This window comes from Pituophis catenifer, unplaced genomic scaffold, assembly GCF_029215685.1.
Source record: "Pituophis catenifer annectens isolate HBS135680 unplaced genomic scaffold, rPitCat1.0.hap2 SCAF_2, whole genome shotgun sequence".
Taxonomy (NCBI): domain Eukaryota; kingdom Metazoa; phylum Chordata; class Lepidosauria; order Squamata; family Colubridae; genus Pituophis; species Pituophis catenifer.
In genome coordinates this window covers 139,662,161-139,679,140 of record NW_027256882.1, presented here as the reverse complement: position 1 = coordinate 139,679,140, position 16,980 = coordinate 139,662,161, and the positions used below count along the sequence as shown (strand labels likewise).

Below are 16,980 nucleotides of genomic sequence, written 5' to 3'. Positions count from 1 at the left end.
AAGCAGATGATGAAAATGTCAGTAACAGTGACAATGATGAATGTAAAATAACTCATGATAACAAAAATACACACAATGAGAAGAAACCAAAAATAGGTAAACCAATTCATGATGAGTGTGCTCATATCTTACATAGGAAGTTAGGACATGCAAGCTTTCCTGTAGTACAAAAAATGACTGAACACGCAGAAGGTGTAAAAATAAAAAATTGTGAAAATTATTTAGAATGCTCAGTATGTAAATCCACCAAACTAAAAACCAGTCCTAGACCAAAAAAATCTAACAGATCAACTAACAATATTTTTGATTTGGTACATATGGACTTAGTTGGTCCATTAACTCCATCAATTACCTATAGAAAACGTTACTTCCTAACAATAGTGGATGATTACAGTCGCTATGGTTTTGTTTACACATTAAAGCACAAGGATGAAACCTTTCAGAAATTTAAGGAATTCTACAAACGCATAGAAACACAACATAATATTAGAATAAAACAAATTATGACAGATAGGGGATGTGAATTCATGTCTAAAGAATTCTCCCAATGGTTAAAGGATAGAGGGATGCTACATTTCACGTCCAATCCATTTTCTGCCTTTCAAAATGGGATTGCAGAGAGAAAGAACTCCACACTACAAACCATGATTAGATGCACATTAGAGGATGCTGGTTTAGGCAAACAATTTTGGTCAGAAGCCTTACATTATTCAAATTACACTCAAAATAGAACATGGTCCAGTATTGTGAATAAGACACCATATGAGGTGATGTACAATAGAAAACCTAAATTAGCACACATGCACATATTTGGAGTTACTGCAGACGTGCACATACCTAAACAATTGAGGAGAAAGGGAGAAAACGTATCCAGGAGATTAAGATTCATTGGATACGAAACTGGAACCAAAGGGTACAGATTCATCGATAATAATAACAAATTTATAGTATCCAGAACAGCTGTGTTTCATGAGCAGGCCAATTGGTCTAAGTTGCACCTTAATGAAATTTTTCCTAATAAAAGCAAAGATAATATATCTTGCGAGGAAGGAACAACAGAAAATCAAAATATTAACAAAAGTAAGAACAAAACCAAAACTTGGACAAATAGTCAGCATAAAATAAAGACAGACACATTAACAAAAAAGGAAGCCAGATATTTGCATGACAACCATAGCAAACCTGAAAGAAATATTAGAAATAATAGAAACCAAATACCAAATAAATACAAAGATTATATTATGCATATGGATGGAGAACAAATAACACCTAATACATATGAGGAAGTATTGAAACTTCCCCGTGAAGAAAGAGAAAAATGGGAACTAGCTATGGAAAAAGAAATGAAAAGTTTACAAGGATTAAATGTATTCACACCTGCGATCGCACCTAAGGATAAAACAATTATAGGTACCAGGTGGATTTATAAAATTAAGAATTTAGAAGGAGGTAATACCTTATACAAGGCCAGACTAGTTGCACAAGGTTATGCACAAAAATATCCAGAAGACTATACTGACACATATTCACCCACAGTGAGAACAGAGAGTGTCAAAACAGCTCTTGTAGTAGCATCTGCACTCAATCTAGACGTGTTTCAATATGACATACAGACTGCATACTTACATGCAAAATTAGATAAGGAAATATATGTAAGAGCACCACACAGTCAATACACTAATAAGAACGAAATTTGGTTACTAAATAAGAGTCTGTACGGATTGAAGCAATCTGGCAAAAGATGGTACGATTGTTTGGTAAAAGTACTAAAGACCATGGATTTCAACGCCACCACTGCTGATAACTGTTTCTTTGTAAAAAAGAGTAATGATCATATTGAATTTGTATTAATTTATGTGGATGATATTTTATATATTGGAAAGCATAAAGAGAGCAGGGAAATCTTTGTAAATAAGTTAAACGAACACTTCTCATTGAAATCACTAGGTAGAGTGAATAAATACCTTGGTGTACAAATTAACAAAACAAAAAGGGGATTCAAACTTACTCAAAAAGATAAAATCATTGAACTCCTAAACAAATGTAACTTAAATAATGCCAAAACATGTGACACACCTATGCAAACTGATTTTCTTAGAAACAATGATGAATCTTCCCCTGAGTTTAAAGACAACACATTTTACAGATCAGTTATAGGTTCACTCCTTTATATATCTAATTGGACTAGGCCAGATATTGCATTACCTCTCAATTTATTGTCAAGATATGTTAGCAAACCAACCTTGTATCATTGGGAAGCTGTCAAAAGAATTTTAAGATATCTGAAAAGTACATTAGATTTTTGTTTAATATTGGAACCCAATAATGACAAAGAACCAAAAATTACTTGTTATGCTGATGCAGATTGGGCTGGTGATACATCATGCAGAAAGAGTACCTCTGGTTATGTTTTTCTATTGAACGATTGTCCAGTTTACTGGTATACTGGTAAACAAGAACTGGTAGCCACCTCTACCACAGAAGCAGAATATGTTTGCTTGTCTAAAGCTGCAAATAACCTTGTATGGTTCAATGATTTGATCACAGATGTTTGGAAGAAACCTACTTTACCATTTATTATGCATGAAGATAATAAAGCGGCCATTGAAATTTCTAGATCCGATGCAATTGGACAAAGGTCCAGGCATATTGATATAAAATTTAAGCACGTGAGACAACTATCTCAAGACGGATTCATCAAAGCAATACATTGTGATACTTCTGAACAATTAGCTGACATATTAACAAAACCCTTACCTTCTAAACAACACAAATATTTAACTTCTAAATTATATGTATTATATTGTCCTGAATCTGAATGTAACTGGTGTTGTATAACGAACCGGCATTTAGAGGGGGATTTGTCAGATGTAAATGCCTTATTCTCTAATGTGTAAATAATGTATATATGGAACATCAGGGGTTAACTTATTACTTGAGCTTTAATGTATTCATATTTTACCACTCCCATTCCTGGCTCCGCCCCTTGTATATAAAAGGAGTCATCCTCCCCATTTTCCTTGCTTCTATCTTGAATATTCAGCGAATATAGAATGCCTATTATGATTAAAGAGAATTATATTTAAACCTATAACTTCTATTATCTTTATTGAGTCTGATCCTGAAAATATTGCAACAAGGCCATTAACTGCTAATGTCACGTAGGTGGAAGAAGCACCTTCCCGTGAAAATGTCAATAATAGCTCCATGGATCATTTTGGTGAGGATCTCTCCCTTTCCTCTCCTCCATGAAAGCACATTAATTGTGTGCATGGAAATAATTCTCCCTATCAGGATGAACAGCAGGAACTTCTTAGCTTCCATTAAAAGAAGAGCTGTTATTCTGGAAAGTCCTGCTGCTTCAATCACTTCTTAATCCCCTGCATTAGTTTCAGTTTTCCCTCTCCACTCCCCCCCCCCAAAAAAGCCCTTAAGTCTAGAATCTCTGGGACCAAAGGGCACAAGTAGGAAAGCAGTAAAAACAGTCCAGGGGATTCAAAAAATAACAAATGGTAGGCAAACGTCCCAGCTTTTTAGGTAAAATGCAGATTGGGAGCAAAAGAACGTTCAACGCTTCTCATTTAAAGTAGGAATTTCTTGTTGAAGGACTACTTGTCCAGCAACTGTTCAAAGTTATGATGGTGCTAAACAAGGAGGATCTATGATGGGTCCTCATAGCTGTGGCCATTGCAGCATTGCCATGGTCACATCATCACAGTTTGGACATTTGGCAACTGGCTCATAATTATGATGTCAGAGTGTCCTGCGGTCATGTGATTATTTGCGACCTTCACTTCCAACAAGCAAAGTCAATGGGGAAGCTGGCAAGAAGTTGCAAATGGTGATCACGTGACTGCAGGATGCTGCAACCACACTGGATTCACCTAATAACAGCAACTGGGACTGTCACCACTGCTGGCTTAAGTTGGCACAGTCATGTGACACTGTGCTTTACAACCGCATTGCTTAATGACAGAGTTGTTAGTTCCAATTATGTTTGTTAAGCAAGGACTACCTATATTTGAGTTCAGACAAGAAAAACAGTGGCACAAAAAGCAGTTGTGCAGCTTCTTAATTTCTCCTGTTCTATTGAAAGCAGTACACTTTGTATTTATAAGCTCCAGACTGAAGAGCACACAAGAGCCATTGTGCCACTCATACATCACCTGCCAAGAAACAGGCACACCTGCCCTGTTGGATGCCTAGCTATTATTATGGGAGGGTGAAGAGAGGGTGAAGGAAAGGTAAACATATGTGCTGATGTCTTCAGGCAGAATATACAGTGCTTCCTGCTTGCATAATGTATGGTTTCTAAGAGAAGGCTCTGTCACAGAAAAATTGTTATATAGAAAGAATAATGGTGGTGGCTTCCCATAACTCTTGCGTGAATGGCAAGATGCACCTTGGTCCCTTCACTAGGACAAACAAACTAAGAACATTGTTTGTTTATGTGCCATCAAAGTGATGTTGACTCTTAGCAACTATCTAGATAAGATTTTCATGACAATCTGTCCCTAACTTGGTTCCTCAGGTTTTCCAATTCTGCTCAAAGTCCATCCAATTTGCTTGCTGGTCATCCTCTTCTTCTCTTTTCTTCCACTTTTCCCAACGTTAGAGCCTTCTCCAGAGGTTGATATTCAGTTGATATTCAAGATAACAGCAAAGCTAAATTTAAGTAGAAGCCCATACTTCCCGGAAGATTATGATGACATTTTGAAGTATCTGTGTGGGTGTTTTGTATATGACTATGTGAATGTTATAAACCAACACATCCAAACCATACAAATGGTTTTAATCTGGAATGTAAGAGTATGTAGTCACATTTCTTGAACAAGTTATAAAACAAGCCACACATGCTTTGGCACAACTCCCATGATCTCAGCATCTAACTGTAAATACCACCAAGATAATCTACTTAATAAAAATGTAAATTAAAAAAAAACCTTCTTCATTGGAGTATTATGACAAAATAACAGCAAGAAAAGAAAATAATCCACCAGATGAGAGAAAAGAGTGTTCTTCTATTTCTCCACATATATTAGCCTGACATACAATTCTACTTGAAGAGTGTTTGTGACTCACTGAGATTTTGCAGTCCATTTCTTTATTACCTGATTAACTTCAATCTAACCAATTGGGTACTATAGATGAGTTGAGTTATATATGGAGGAAATGCAGAGACAATAATTACACACACACACAGCAATAAACCATAAAGGTTTTTTTTTCCTCAAACCAATGCCAATAAGAGCCTGCTGATACTAACAGAAGAAATTATTTCACCATTAAGAATAACAGAATAACATTTACACTTCCATGCTCCCTATTTTCCTAACTTTTCTTTTCAGACATGAAAATAAAACACATGTTTTATTTAGACTGACTGAATTTGCATGGGTTGACATCTAGTTAAGATATTCTTCCCCAAGGATTTTGCCACTAGGCAGCAAAGTTGCATTTGAGCTGAATATCTATTACAAATTATGTAGGGCCACCTCCCAAATCTTTGATCTTAATGGACTAGTTTCCTTTGTTTACCCACATAGAAAGTACTACTGGTAGGCACTCTTCCTACACTAATGGCAGTCCACTATAGTAACTATGAGCTAAAGATAACATAGTCATGGATAATTTGAAATAAGGTATTTTATAATTAATTATAAAGAATGCTTCCCATAGGAAAATTCTTTTATTTTGAATTCTTTAAAAAAACATACTACATGACATTAAAAACTGGGCATTATAGGGAATTAGAAGGAACTAAAGGTTACAATTAAAGGAGATGAACACTTGACTTACTAAAACAGAATGAAGCAAAATATTTTAACACTGGACATATTAAAGGATATTTTTGAACAATGGGCCCAGAAGTTAATTTTAAGTGTCTGCCTCTATAAATAGACTGTGTTTAAAAAGTATTATGGTAGAGAAACAAGTATTACTTTACATGATCGAGACTGATTTGAAAATGGATTTAAAAATGGCAGGCTACAAGAATTATATGGAATTATATGGAAACCAGCTGATGTGTTAATAATTAAAATGGATATTACAAATAACAAACCAAGGGAGTGACCTGGATACTTTTGAATATTGGACTTACAAAACAGGCCTGTTAAAGCTTTGAAGAATTTTGTGAAAAAAATCAAGAAAAAATCAAAACAAATCAAGCTCTAGGATATTATTTGAAGGGACTAAAGATTGAAATTGTTAGCAGTAAAAGGAAGGAATATGGAACTGGTTTTTTTGATCAAGTTTAAAATAGATATTTTATCATCTCTGATTACCTTTAATGGACTTATACTCACATTAGAACTGAAACAAAGAAGCTTTATGGATTTGTTTGGGGTATGGGGAAAAATATCATTTATTGCATTTTAAGAGGTGATAATTTACTAAAATTGTTTGTACTTGTGATGAAGAGTGAAATCACGTCTTTATATATTTCTGTTTTTCTTTACTATATTCTTATTTTTTCTTTTATGCACCTTCTCTTTTTCTTTTTCGTTGGTATTAATTTGTATTGTTGTAAATTGTAATTGTAATCTTTAATAAAATTACTATTTAAAAAAAAACCTGTATCCCTGGAGTGGTTTAGTTTACTTATTAAGTGCCCCTGCTTACCTTGGAGTGGTACGTAAGAGCATTTTTGGCCACTGCACACTGCTTCTCCACCAGGAAACAAAATCGACGCCTCTCCTCTGTGAGTGCCATCTTGTAACCATCAGATACATAGTTCTCCAGCTCACTTTGTTTATTGGTCATTGCTTCAATAAACTGGAAGAAAAGAGAGAACATACAATATTAGAGGGAGTAGAAACTAGCACGTTAATCGCAATATGAGCCCACAAGCCTGCAGGTATTCTGAATACAGCAGATTCCTTTGCAAATCTTACATCTATTCCAGTTGCTTCAGAGAAAGGAAGCAGAGAGAAAGAAGTAGGCAGTTGCCTCTTCATCATTACCTACAAGAATTTCTGAGAGATTCCTGATTTGATGTTCAGTTGCAGCCTGGACAGCAGGGGGCACTGGGCCACAGAGCATAAGCCTGCTGAGAGAATCTCTCTCCTTCCCCCTCAGTAACATCCATCCTTAGTCATCTGACTTCCCTCACACAAAAGCTCCTGACTCAGTACGTGGGCTTCAGATGTTGTGTGGGTGGCAGAAGAGCAGAGAGATTCTTAGTCTCCCTCCTACTCCCTCTGCACCTGGATACTGCTAATTCTCTACTGCCTATTGCTATGAATCGACTTTGGTGGCTCACATAAGTTTAAAGGGCCTTCAGAAGGATTTTTGTGTTACACTTTCTCAGTTGAGCTCTCCTTTGTAGGCTACTGAGAATCAGCTTCCCCTGCTCTTTCTGAAAATCATAAGAGGACAGAGGTCCTCCTCAAAGGCCTGCAGGTGATGCAGAGAGGCTTCACACTGTCCACTTGAACCCACAACTCCTCTCCTGTGAGAAGATGCAACAAAGAAAAAGAAGACACCCTGTCAAGAGCCCCATATCCCCTTTTAACCAAACAGCATCTCCTCATCTTCAAACTTTGACATAAAGTCATCCACTTAATTCTGCAACCAATGGCCTGAGAAATCCACAATGCAATAAATTTCCTTTCTCACATTCAGGGGTTTCTCTGCACTCAGCACTTCCATGCTCAGTTTCAATAGCCTAAAAGTCTGGAATATCCTAAATCATTTTAGATGTAAACCTTCATGGCTTTAAAGGTCATTAACTGCAAAAGAGTTAATAGAGCCCCTTCTTTATTGCATACACCAGCCCCTTGAGCAATCACTTGTGCCTGCTTTCTGGATACCCACCCTCCCTCCCTCTCTCCCTCCTCACCCCAAAAGACTCTGCAAGCAGGCTGCTGATGCCATTTCAACAAAGGCTACTGTGAGAAAGGAAAATGCCTTTCCTAAGAGGAAGCCTGTTGCAGGATAAATACATATTAAGGAGCAGCACGTTTTCCTCCCATTAGTATTTATTCAGATGCTACATGTATATAGATTCAAACATATTGTAGCCAATTAAAATAAATACATCAGCTACGAATCCTGTAATTAGATGATGGTCCATTTCTAGCCAAGGACAAAAGCAAGAAAGGCGCAATCTTGAAAAGAAAAATAGCTCTAGGCTATTTTACTCTGATCATGTGCAGTATAAACAGCCAACTTTTAATTTCGTTTCCGAATCCTTTTCTTTCCTCCAGCATTCCCTGCAGAAGGTGGGTTCCATTTTGAAGTGACAAAGAATTGCTTTTCTTTCTGCCACCTCCTTTATGATATTAATCCAACATGGCTTCCTTTCCACAATAACCACAGAGCTGTCCTTGTATACTACAATATACAAGATTTTCATCTTTATGGAAAAGAGAAAACAAGGAGGAACTCAGTTTCCTTTCCATGCGCTCATGATCAAGCCACTTAAAGCTTCTTTATATGGAATTAAATCAATTTGTCATAACTTCCGTTTAATTACAGAATTAAATGGTCCTCAACTTATGGCCATTTAACAATAGTTCATAGTTATGATAGCTTTGGAAAAGGTGATTTACATCCTGTACTCGCACTTGTGACCATCACATCACCCTTCCAGTCATGTGACTGCAATTTGGGCACCTGGCAACCAACTCATATTTATGACCAGTGGCAGCATGATCATGATTTGCTAACTTTTTTTGCTGATTTCCAGAAAAAAAACCACTTATTGGGGAAGCTGGAGTCCCTTAATAACCGCAGTGATCTGCTTAATGACCACCATAAAAAATGGTAATAAATCAGGTTTGACTTGATTTATGACAACTACTTATGACAGAAATTCCAATCCCAATTGTGGTTGTCGAGAACTACCTGTATGCATTGTAGTGTAAATTCGTTTATATTCATGCTGAATGCCTTTGGAAAATTCTTGTCATTCCCTGTATCATGCTCACAGCATCAAGAGAAAGAGAGAAACCATAAGCTTTTCCCTCTTAATTTATAGGTATAGAGCAGGCCTTTCAAACTGGCGTCCCACGGGCTGGATGCATCATACGCAGGCCACGCCTACCCAGCTCCGCAAAGGCAAAAAACATTGCAATACCTCTAAATTCGTCATGTGGTGCAATCAAGTTTGACACTCATGATATAGAGTATATGTTTAGGATATGTATTATAGAACATTTACCAACCAAGAGTGCTAATTCAGTCGTGAATCCTCTGCTGGATCCACAAAAGATCAGAGGTTCAAACGTCAGCATCTCCAAGTAGTGCTGAAAACACAGCCTATCAATGGAAGCAATACCATGCTAGACAAACACACTGATTCATAGATATCTTATCTGTGAGGGACAAAATAGTGGCATTTCCAAACACACTTTAAGCTATAAACCCTTGCACAAAGTTTGAATTAGCTTGTTTCAAACATCTGAACCTGCTGTTTCAAACAGGTTATGCGATTTGAATTGAGGTTTTACATATCCCTATCACAAGCTTTGTTGGCACTGACTGTTAGGTAAATTTGGCCCTTAAGAAATATTCAGAAATTCCATTTCTTTCCAGGGGAAAAAAAAAAGGATATGTGCTTCATCAATTGGATTTTATTTCAGGAAGGAATTAACTCCAGCATCCATTTCTCGCTGAGCACCTGCCTATGAGCTGATGTGCCTCCTTTTCAGCTGAAAGGATCCACATCTGCCATTTGTCTCTTCCTGCAATGCCTTACTGGTACAGATTCTTTGGAACATAACTTTTAATGTCTCTGCAATCACATTAGCAACTTTAACACCTGAGGGGAAATGGCAGAATTGCAAATAAAGGTTCCATTTTAAAAGATTTATTGAGCGATATGAATATTCTATTTTGTCAACTGAGAAGAGAAATGGGAATGAAATGGGAGTATAAAGTATAAAACTTGAGACGTTCTCCCTTAAATTCCCAACACGCTCAGCAGCAGCACACAAACATATGCTATGTTACTTGTTTAAAATAGTGCAATAATTACAATACCAGCCTAAACCTGACAGGACTGTGAACTGCAGACAATAATGCTTGCTTGCTTTCTGTGCCACTTGTCTAAACTCTGGCAACCAGAACTCTTGCATTAAGGCAAGATTTCTTTAAATCAAAGCAATATGTTTTGTTCCTTTTTTCAGCAATGTCTTTGTCCCAGAAGGAAGTCACTCAAGGTGTCATTACCCAATAATCTCACACTTTCCCCCTCTATTTGAAAAAATCTTAAGCTCATTGCTGCCATGGCATACATGGAAGACATGGAAAGCGTAACTGAAAAGTGGCTACTAAAGCCTGCACTCAGCTGCCTGGACAGTAGCCCTCTTAAGCCATCTCTTTTCCCCCAAAGTTTTACTTAAATGAAATAAGATGCCCTATTATGACTACTTTCTCACAAGGAGCAGAAATTATTAGAGCTTTGTTTTCCAACCTTGGGGTTTTTTGGTGGTGGGGGTTACTACAAAGCTGAAAACTCCCAGCCTGTATGATGGGGAATCATGTTGCTTAAGAATTCTGAATATTACAGCCCAATGGTTCTGGGTTATATTATATTGGAAAAGGTACGACCATTTCTTCTGCTGTTAGGTATTCTCCTTTATTACAATGGCTGATATTATAGCTTGGGTTGATATGAAACAATATCACCATATCAAAATAAATGCAAGCAGTTTGAACCTCAAATATTAAAAACATTTCCTTCCCTTGGCAAAGATCTTAAGGAATTTTTTATTTTGAGTTCTGTATTAACAAGAATACTGCTGGAAAAGCTACTGGGGATATGAAGTTAGCTTCACTAGCCGCCATGTCAAACCACAACTTCAAAAAACATTTCTAACTGGAGCTACTAGGGAAGGAGAAATGTGTGTGTGTGTGTGTGTGTGTGTGTGTGGGGAGAGAGATTCTCACATAATGCATTGGCTACAGAATGGAAGTGGTTTACCATTGCCTTCTTCCAATTTTGTTTTTGTTTTAACTTCCAAGTAGGGATGTGCAAAAGTGTTCCATAGATGGAACAGCTGGTTTTGGGTGGCCTGTGTCTGGATTGAAACAGACATGTTTTGAACGTTATGGTCCATATACAGAATGAAATGTGATGTTCTTGGCAGAGATGTTGGGATATTAGTGAGGAACAGTCACTGCTAAGGGTTTTCATGGCACAGCATGTGCCTGTGACACATAAAGACAGAGATGAAAACTTTCAAAATTGAATGCTCTCAATTTATACTGAGGGGGGAAAAAAGTGCCATTTCCAACCTCAAGTGCCTGTTTGTAATCAGACCAATTCATGCTGTTTTCTCAACCAGGAAATTGGTCAAAAGGAGCATCCTCCTCTATCCTGGACCTAGGTACCTTGCGAGACCTTCACCTTTTTTCTGTACCTGAACGAAACAGCCTTTTCAGCCTACATTGGAATAGTATAGCACTCAGGTAAGTTTGAGGATGAAACTAAAGAGATCCTACTGATTTGCAGCTATCAGCAAACATCAACAGCAAGTTTATGCAATGTCAATTAATCAGTTCCCCATTATGATAAAGTCACTTAGACACTTAGCTCCAGATGCCTAGATACATCAGTATATAAGAAATTCACTAGTAAGAACCATAGGATGCTACAACACAAATATCCTGTGTTCCTGTTCTATCTATACCCAAACAGTAGCTCATGATCTATCTCCATTCTCATCTGAGATGTCATGAAAAATATATTTTTCCAATTTTAAAAAAAATTTAGGCTACCACTTAGGGGATTATACATCCTGGCTGCAATCAACATTTCAAATTGTTGGTTATAAACATGATATACAGCTACTTATTGGGTAATATATGCCTGTTTTCCTTACATAACCAGTTGGCATGGTTGCCAGTGGTGAGTTTTTACCGGTTCGGCCCAGTTCGGGTGAGCTGGTAGTGACGATGGTGAGCTAAGAGCAAACTGGTTCTCTCTGATGGTTAGGTGGGCCCTCCTGCCCGCCCCTGCATTATACATACCTTATATTTGGTCATTTTTAGCCCAGCTGAAAGGCATGGCAGAGCGGATTGCCGCATCTCAGCTGTTCCGTAATAAACTGCGCTTGCGCGGAGCGCATGAATGAAGCGAACTGGTGGTAACACCAGTTGAAACCCACCACTGGTGGTTACCTGCTGCAGACATAGTCTTTGCAAACTCAGTGTCACAAAATTATTTTGCTCTTCATTTATGATAAGCAGATACATACTGAGAAATACCCCAGCATAATTCTTTTATTTGTTTATTTATTCATTTGATTTATAGGGTCACCCATCCCACATAAAGTGGCTCAGGGCAGCTAACACAGTAAAACTTTCAATACAGTAACAAATCAATGAAACACATCAGAAAACAAAAAGAAAAAGAGCCACTGAGGACAAACCGGTCAGGAACAAATTCATTTTTAACTGCCCTAAAAAAATCCTGAAGAGACATTTTCACTACTTCAATGGGCTACTTCAGTATTCAATGCATTACGAATTCCAGAACTCTTTTTAAAAAATGGCACTTTTCAGAGGGAAAGCTTTTTTTATACAGTACATTTAATTCTTTGTGGTAAAAATACTGTACAAAAAAAAAATTCTAACATAAATACTTGTTCCAATTAACTCAGTCACATCAGTCATTAAAACAAGGATGTGCTCTTAAGCAGTCTACTTGGGATGTTAAAGACATGATAATAAGAGGACAGTCAAATCAGGTTGAGCTCTTTAGGCAAGGCTTAAAATGTTTCTGGGTAAAATAAACCAGAATCTGACCCAGGGCAAACAAAGAATAACAGAATAACAGAGTTGGAAGGGACCTTGGGGGTCTTCTAGTCTGACCCCCTGCTCAAGCAGAAGACTCTATACCATTTCAGACAAATGGTTGTCCAATCTCTTTTTACAAACCTCTAGTGACAGAGCTCCCACAACTTCTGAGGGCAAGCAATTCTACTGATTAATTGTTCTAACTGGCAGGAAATTTTTCCTTAGTTTTAGGTTGCTTCTCTCCCTGATTAGTTTCTATCCATTGCTTCTTATCCTGCCTTCAGGTGCTTTGGAGAATAGGTTGACCCCCTTGTCTCTGTGGCAGTCCCTTAGATATTGGAAGACTGCTATCATGTCACCCCAGCCCTTTTTTTCATTAAACTGGATATATCCAATTCCTGCAACCGTTCTATGTTTTAGCCTCCAGTCCCCTAATCATCTTTGTTGTTCTTCTTTGCACTCTTTCTAGAGCAGGTGTGTCAAACTCGCGGTGTGACAGCAGCATAAAGTGACGTATCACAACTTTTTTCCCCCTTTGCTAAACCTGGCGTGGGCATGGCAGGTGACGCATCCGGCCCTCAGGCTGAGAGTTTGACAGCCCTGTTCTAGAGTCTCAATATCAAAGAAAGGAAAATAATCAGAAAAAGAAAGAAAGGAGAGATTAGAAGGGGAAAAGTGCAAGTCTTAGAAGAAAGGGGGAAAACGTATGCTATCTCCTAAAGCTGGTGACTCATGAGAGGTGCTTCTAGTATTGCAGATCCTGAAGACTGAGTTGCATTATAAGCAGTCTCTATTGTTCGGCATGTGTGGGGGTGGGAAAAGGGGGTGGGTGGGTGGGAAGAGAGAACAGAAGGAGAGAAAAACAGCTATGGAGAGAAATTTTTTTCTATCATTAATGGGCTGCTCTGAAGCACAGCTTCTGCCCACATGGATTGCACATTAACATACAGCTGTAACCCTTTGTTGCAGAAGGTCTGTTAACATTAGGATTGTAGTAATAAAGTAAGCAATATTGCAGATGGGCTTTTGCAAAACAGTATCTCAGAAGGGAACTTCAAGAGGCAAGAAGCACTTTAGCTTTCAGACTATTGAATGTTTTCCCCCACCCTTCTCCATTATGGCAAATTCATCATGCAAGTTTCTTCCATGAAGAGAGATCTACCGACTACTCAGAAGGTAACAGTTATGTAAATGCATGAAACATTTGCAAAAGATTCCTAGAAAGATCTCATCTCCAGATATACTCTGTTTAATTTGAAATGAATCTAAAAGCATTATCCAAAATACTGAACATCTAATTCTAGCCAATAAAACATACAAACTGCAACATAGATTAGTATAAGGGTATTGCAACCTTGGCAATTAGTCCCTCTGCTAACTTGGCCTTTTTTAAAAAAGAGCTGAATTGATGCCCTCACTAATATCACCTGAATCCAAGGTCTTTTCTTCAATAGGTACAAATCACTCAGAGACCCCTTTAGTGTGAAATTGGGAAATGGGTGGAGATTCTATCCCATTGTGTATGGTTTTAGAGTTATTTAAAATGAATTGTCTCCTTTATTGGGTTGACCACTGGACAGTTTAAATGGCAGGTACATCTACAATGGTGAGAGGCCAAGAGCTAAACTGGTGGGCACTATCATGGATCAAAGCTCTGTCCTAATTTATAAAATTAAAAAAGTCACATTCTTCCCGAAAAATTCCAGAAGGCCAGTGAGACAGGGTTTACAGAACACCTAACAGAAGGAATGGAGGAAAAGATAGAACCAAAGAACCAGTGAACAAAAGAAGACAAGGAGGAGATAATATTAAAAATAACAGTGATTGATGAATTAAACCAGGGGCAAAATATTTCAAGAGAGTTGAAAAGAGAATTGGAGATACAGGAAGATACTTTTGAAAGGGAGATAGAGGTTTGGGCAGTTATTTTGGAAGCTAGGCAATGGAAGAGGGTAGAGATGGAAGAAATACTTAGACTGACTAGTCAAGAAGTAGATATAGGCAGAGATAAAGCTCCAAGAAAGGAATATAGGAGGCAAGTCAAAAAAAGCATAGCAACTAAAGTAATGAAGCGGGCAAGAGATGATGGTTAGAAAGGAAAGGGTTTCTTTGTTGTTGTTGTGGTGGTGGTGGTGGTTTTGATTTGCTTTCCTTTCTCTCTTTCTTTCTCTTCTTTTTTAGAATGGTGGCATGATTAGAAGCTAGGTAGAAATAAGAGAAGGGGGAAACATTTGTATATACATACCTTTATATAATAGAATAAAAGTAATAATAAAATGGGAAAACTAGAGATTGAATGATGGTGTTAATAAGTACTTTTTAATAATACTGTGATTGGCATTGGAATAATATATTGAAATATTGAGCAATTAAATAATGAAAGCTAATATAAACGTGTATTACTATCAGAATTATATATATTTGATGACTGTAAGAGTATGAGTAAATTAATTTTGTATGCCTAAATAATATTGTGATTGGTATTAGAACTGTGTATTGAAACATCGAATAATGAAATAATGAATGATTGTATCTTAATACAAATAGATGCAAAGAGTGAAATATGGGAGGTAAGTTAAAAATGAACAGGATTTAAAGCACCAAAGTGGGTGAGAGATGTTGGATAGAAAGAAAACGTCTTTTAATAAAAGGGTGACATGATTAAAAGTTAGAACAGAGATAGAAATAAGAGAAAGGGGGAATATTAGTGCATGCTTTTTTACATAATAAAGTAAAAGCAATAACAAGAGGGAAGCTTAGAAATTGAATGGTGGTATTATTATGTATGATCAAATAATATGGTGAGTGGCATTAGAGCAATATATTAAAACATGGAATAATTAAATAATGATAGACTATAACTTAATATAAATGTGTATTATTATTAGAAATATATAAATTGGTTGAATGTAATAACTATGATTAATTATACTACTTTTATTTGTATTAGAATGTATGATACCCAGGTACCACACTGTTCACGCATTGATATCAGTGATGGGTTTCAAAATTTTTTACTACTGGTTCTGTGGGTGTGGCTCGGTGGGTGTGGCTTGATGGGCGTGGCAGGGGAAAGATACTGTAAAATCTTCATTCCCTCCCCAATCCAGGGGAAGGTTACTGCAAAATCCCCATTTCCTCCCAATCAGCTGGGACTTGGGAGGCAGAGAATAGATGTGGGCAGGGCCAGTCAGAATTTTTATTACTGGTTCTCTGAACTACTCAAAATTTCCACTACCGATTCTCCAGAACTGGTCAGAACCTGCTGAAACCCACCTCTGATCGATATGTATGTGTAAAATAAAATAAAAAACTTCAGGGAAAAAGAAAGTAAACAGAAAAGTAGGACATGTTTAGGTCTGTAAGGCTTCATGCCCTCCTATATCTAGCTGATTGCACGCTTTGTGTGAATATGCCATGAAGAGGTTAGAGAAGGCAAGAAATTAAATAATTGTGCAAAATAAATGAAACCCAAACTCTAAATTCCAATTTGGTCATATAAATAATGAACCCGGAGTCTTAATAATCCTTTAAAATGTGTGGGTCAACTTCAAGCTCACTCCTAACACAAGGCTATTTTTAAAATCACTTTTATTTATTACCTATGTAGCATTGCTACTTAACACTGAACGAGGCAAACAGCCAGTGAGGGACCACTTTGGCAAACTGCATGTGTGATTTTTGAATTAAGAAAAACAACCACCTTCTTCTGGCTATAAGAACATACCTGAAGCATTTCTCTGGTTCAAGATCATTCCACAGGAAAGATTCACAGTGGGTTCTATTTAAAGAAGCAATTGCAACACAGACTTGGTATTTCTGGATTCTTAAAAAGATTATTAGGAACAGAGCACAGAATTGCACCCCTCTTGTTCCCCAGTGGGAATTTCGCACACTCGCTTTAAGAATAATATTACAACTTGCTTTTAGCTAATTTTAAACCTAATGAGCTTATGTTACCTGGCCCTCATGTAGGGCCCAGAGAAGACATTGCAGTGCATCTGTTGGTATATTACAGGAAGTCATGTTGTAGTTAAGCTGAAAATACACCTTACAGCCATGCTGGTTCTCCCTCCATGTGCCCTTGCAAAACACAGTATAGATGACTTAATGATGATTTCAGCACGATGTAGCTTTTCAGAGAGGCACTGAAGGCCAGAATTAGGATGAGAACTGGACATTTTGTTATGAACTTTTTTCTTTTTTCTCTCTGCAGTTTTGAGCATTGCTTAA

At 37.3% G+C, this 16,980-nt stretch overlaps 1 protein-coding gene across 2 annotated transcripts in view; it reads right to left on the bottom strand.

The window, feature by feature from the left end:
- Positions 1 to 16,980, bottom strand: part of BAIAP2 (BAR/IMD domain containing adaptor protein 2) — a 178,682-nt gene that overhangs the window by 35,965 nt on the left and 125,737 nt on the right. For both annotated transcript variants that reach the window (XM_070934710.1, XM_070934709.1), the window contains exon 7: positions 6,625 to 6,777. In XM_070934710.1, coding sequence (XP_070790811.1) covers positions 6,625 to 6,777 — 153 coding nt within the window. The remainder of the gene's footprint in view (positions 1 to 6,624; positions 6,778 to 16,980) is intronic.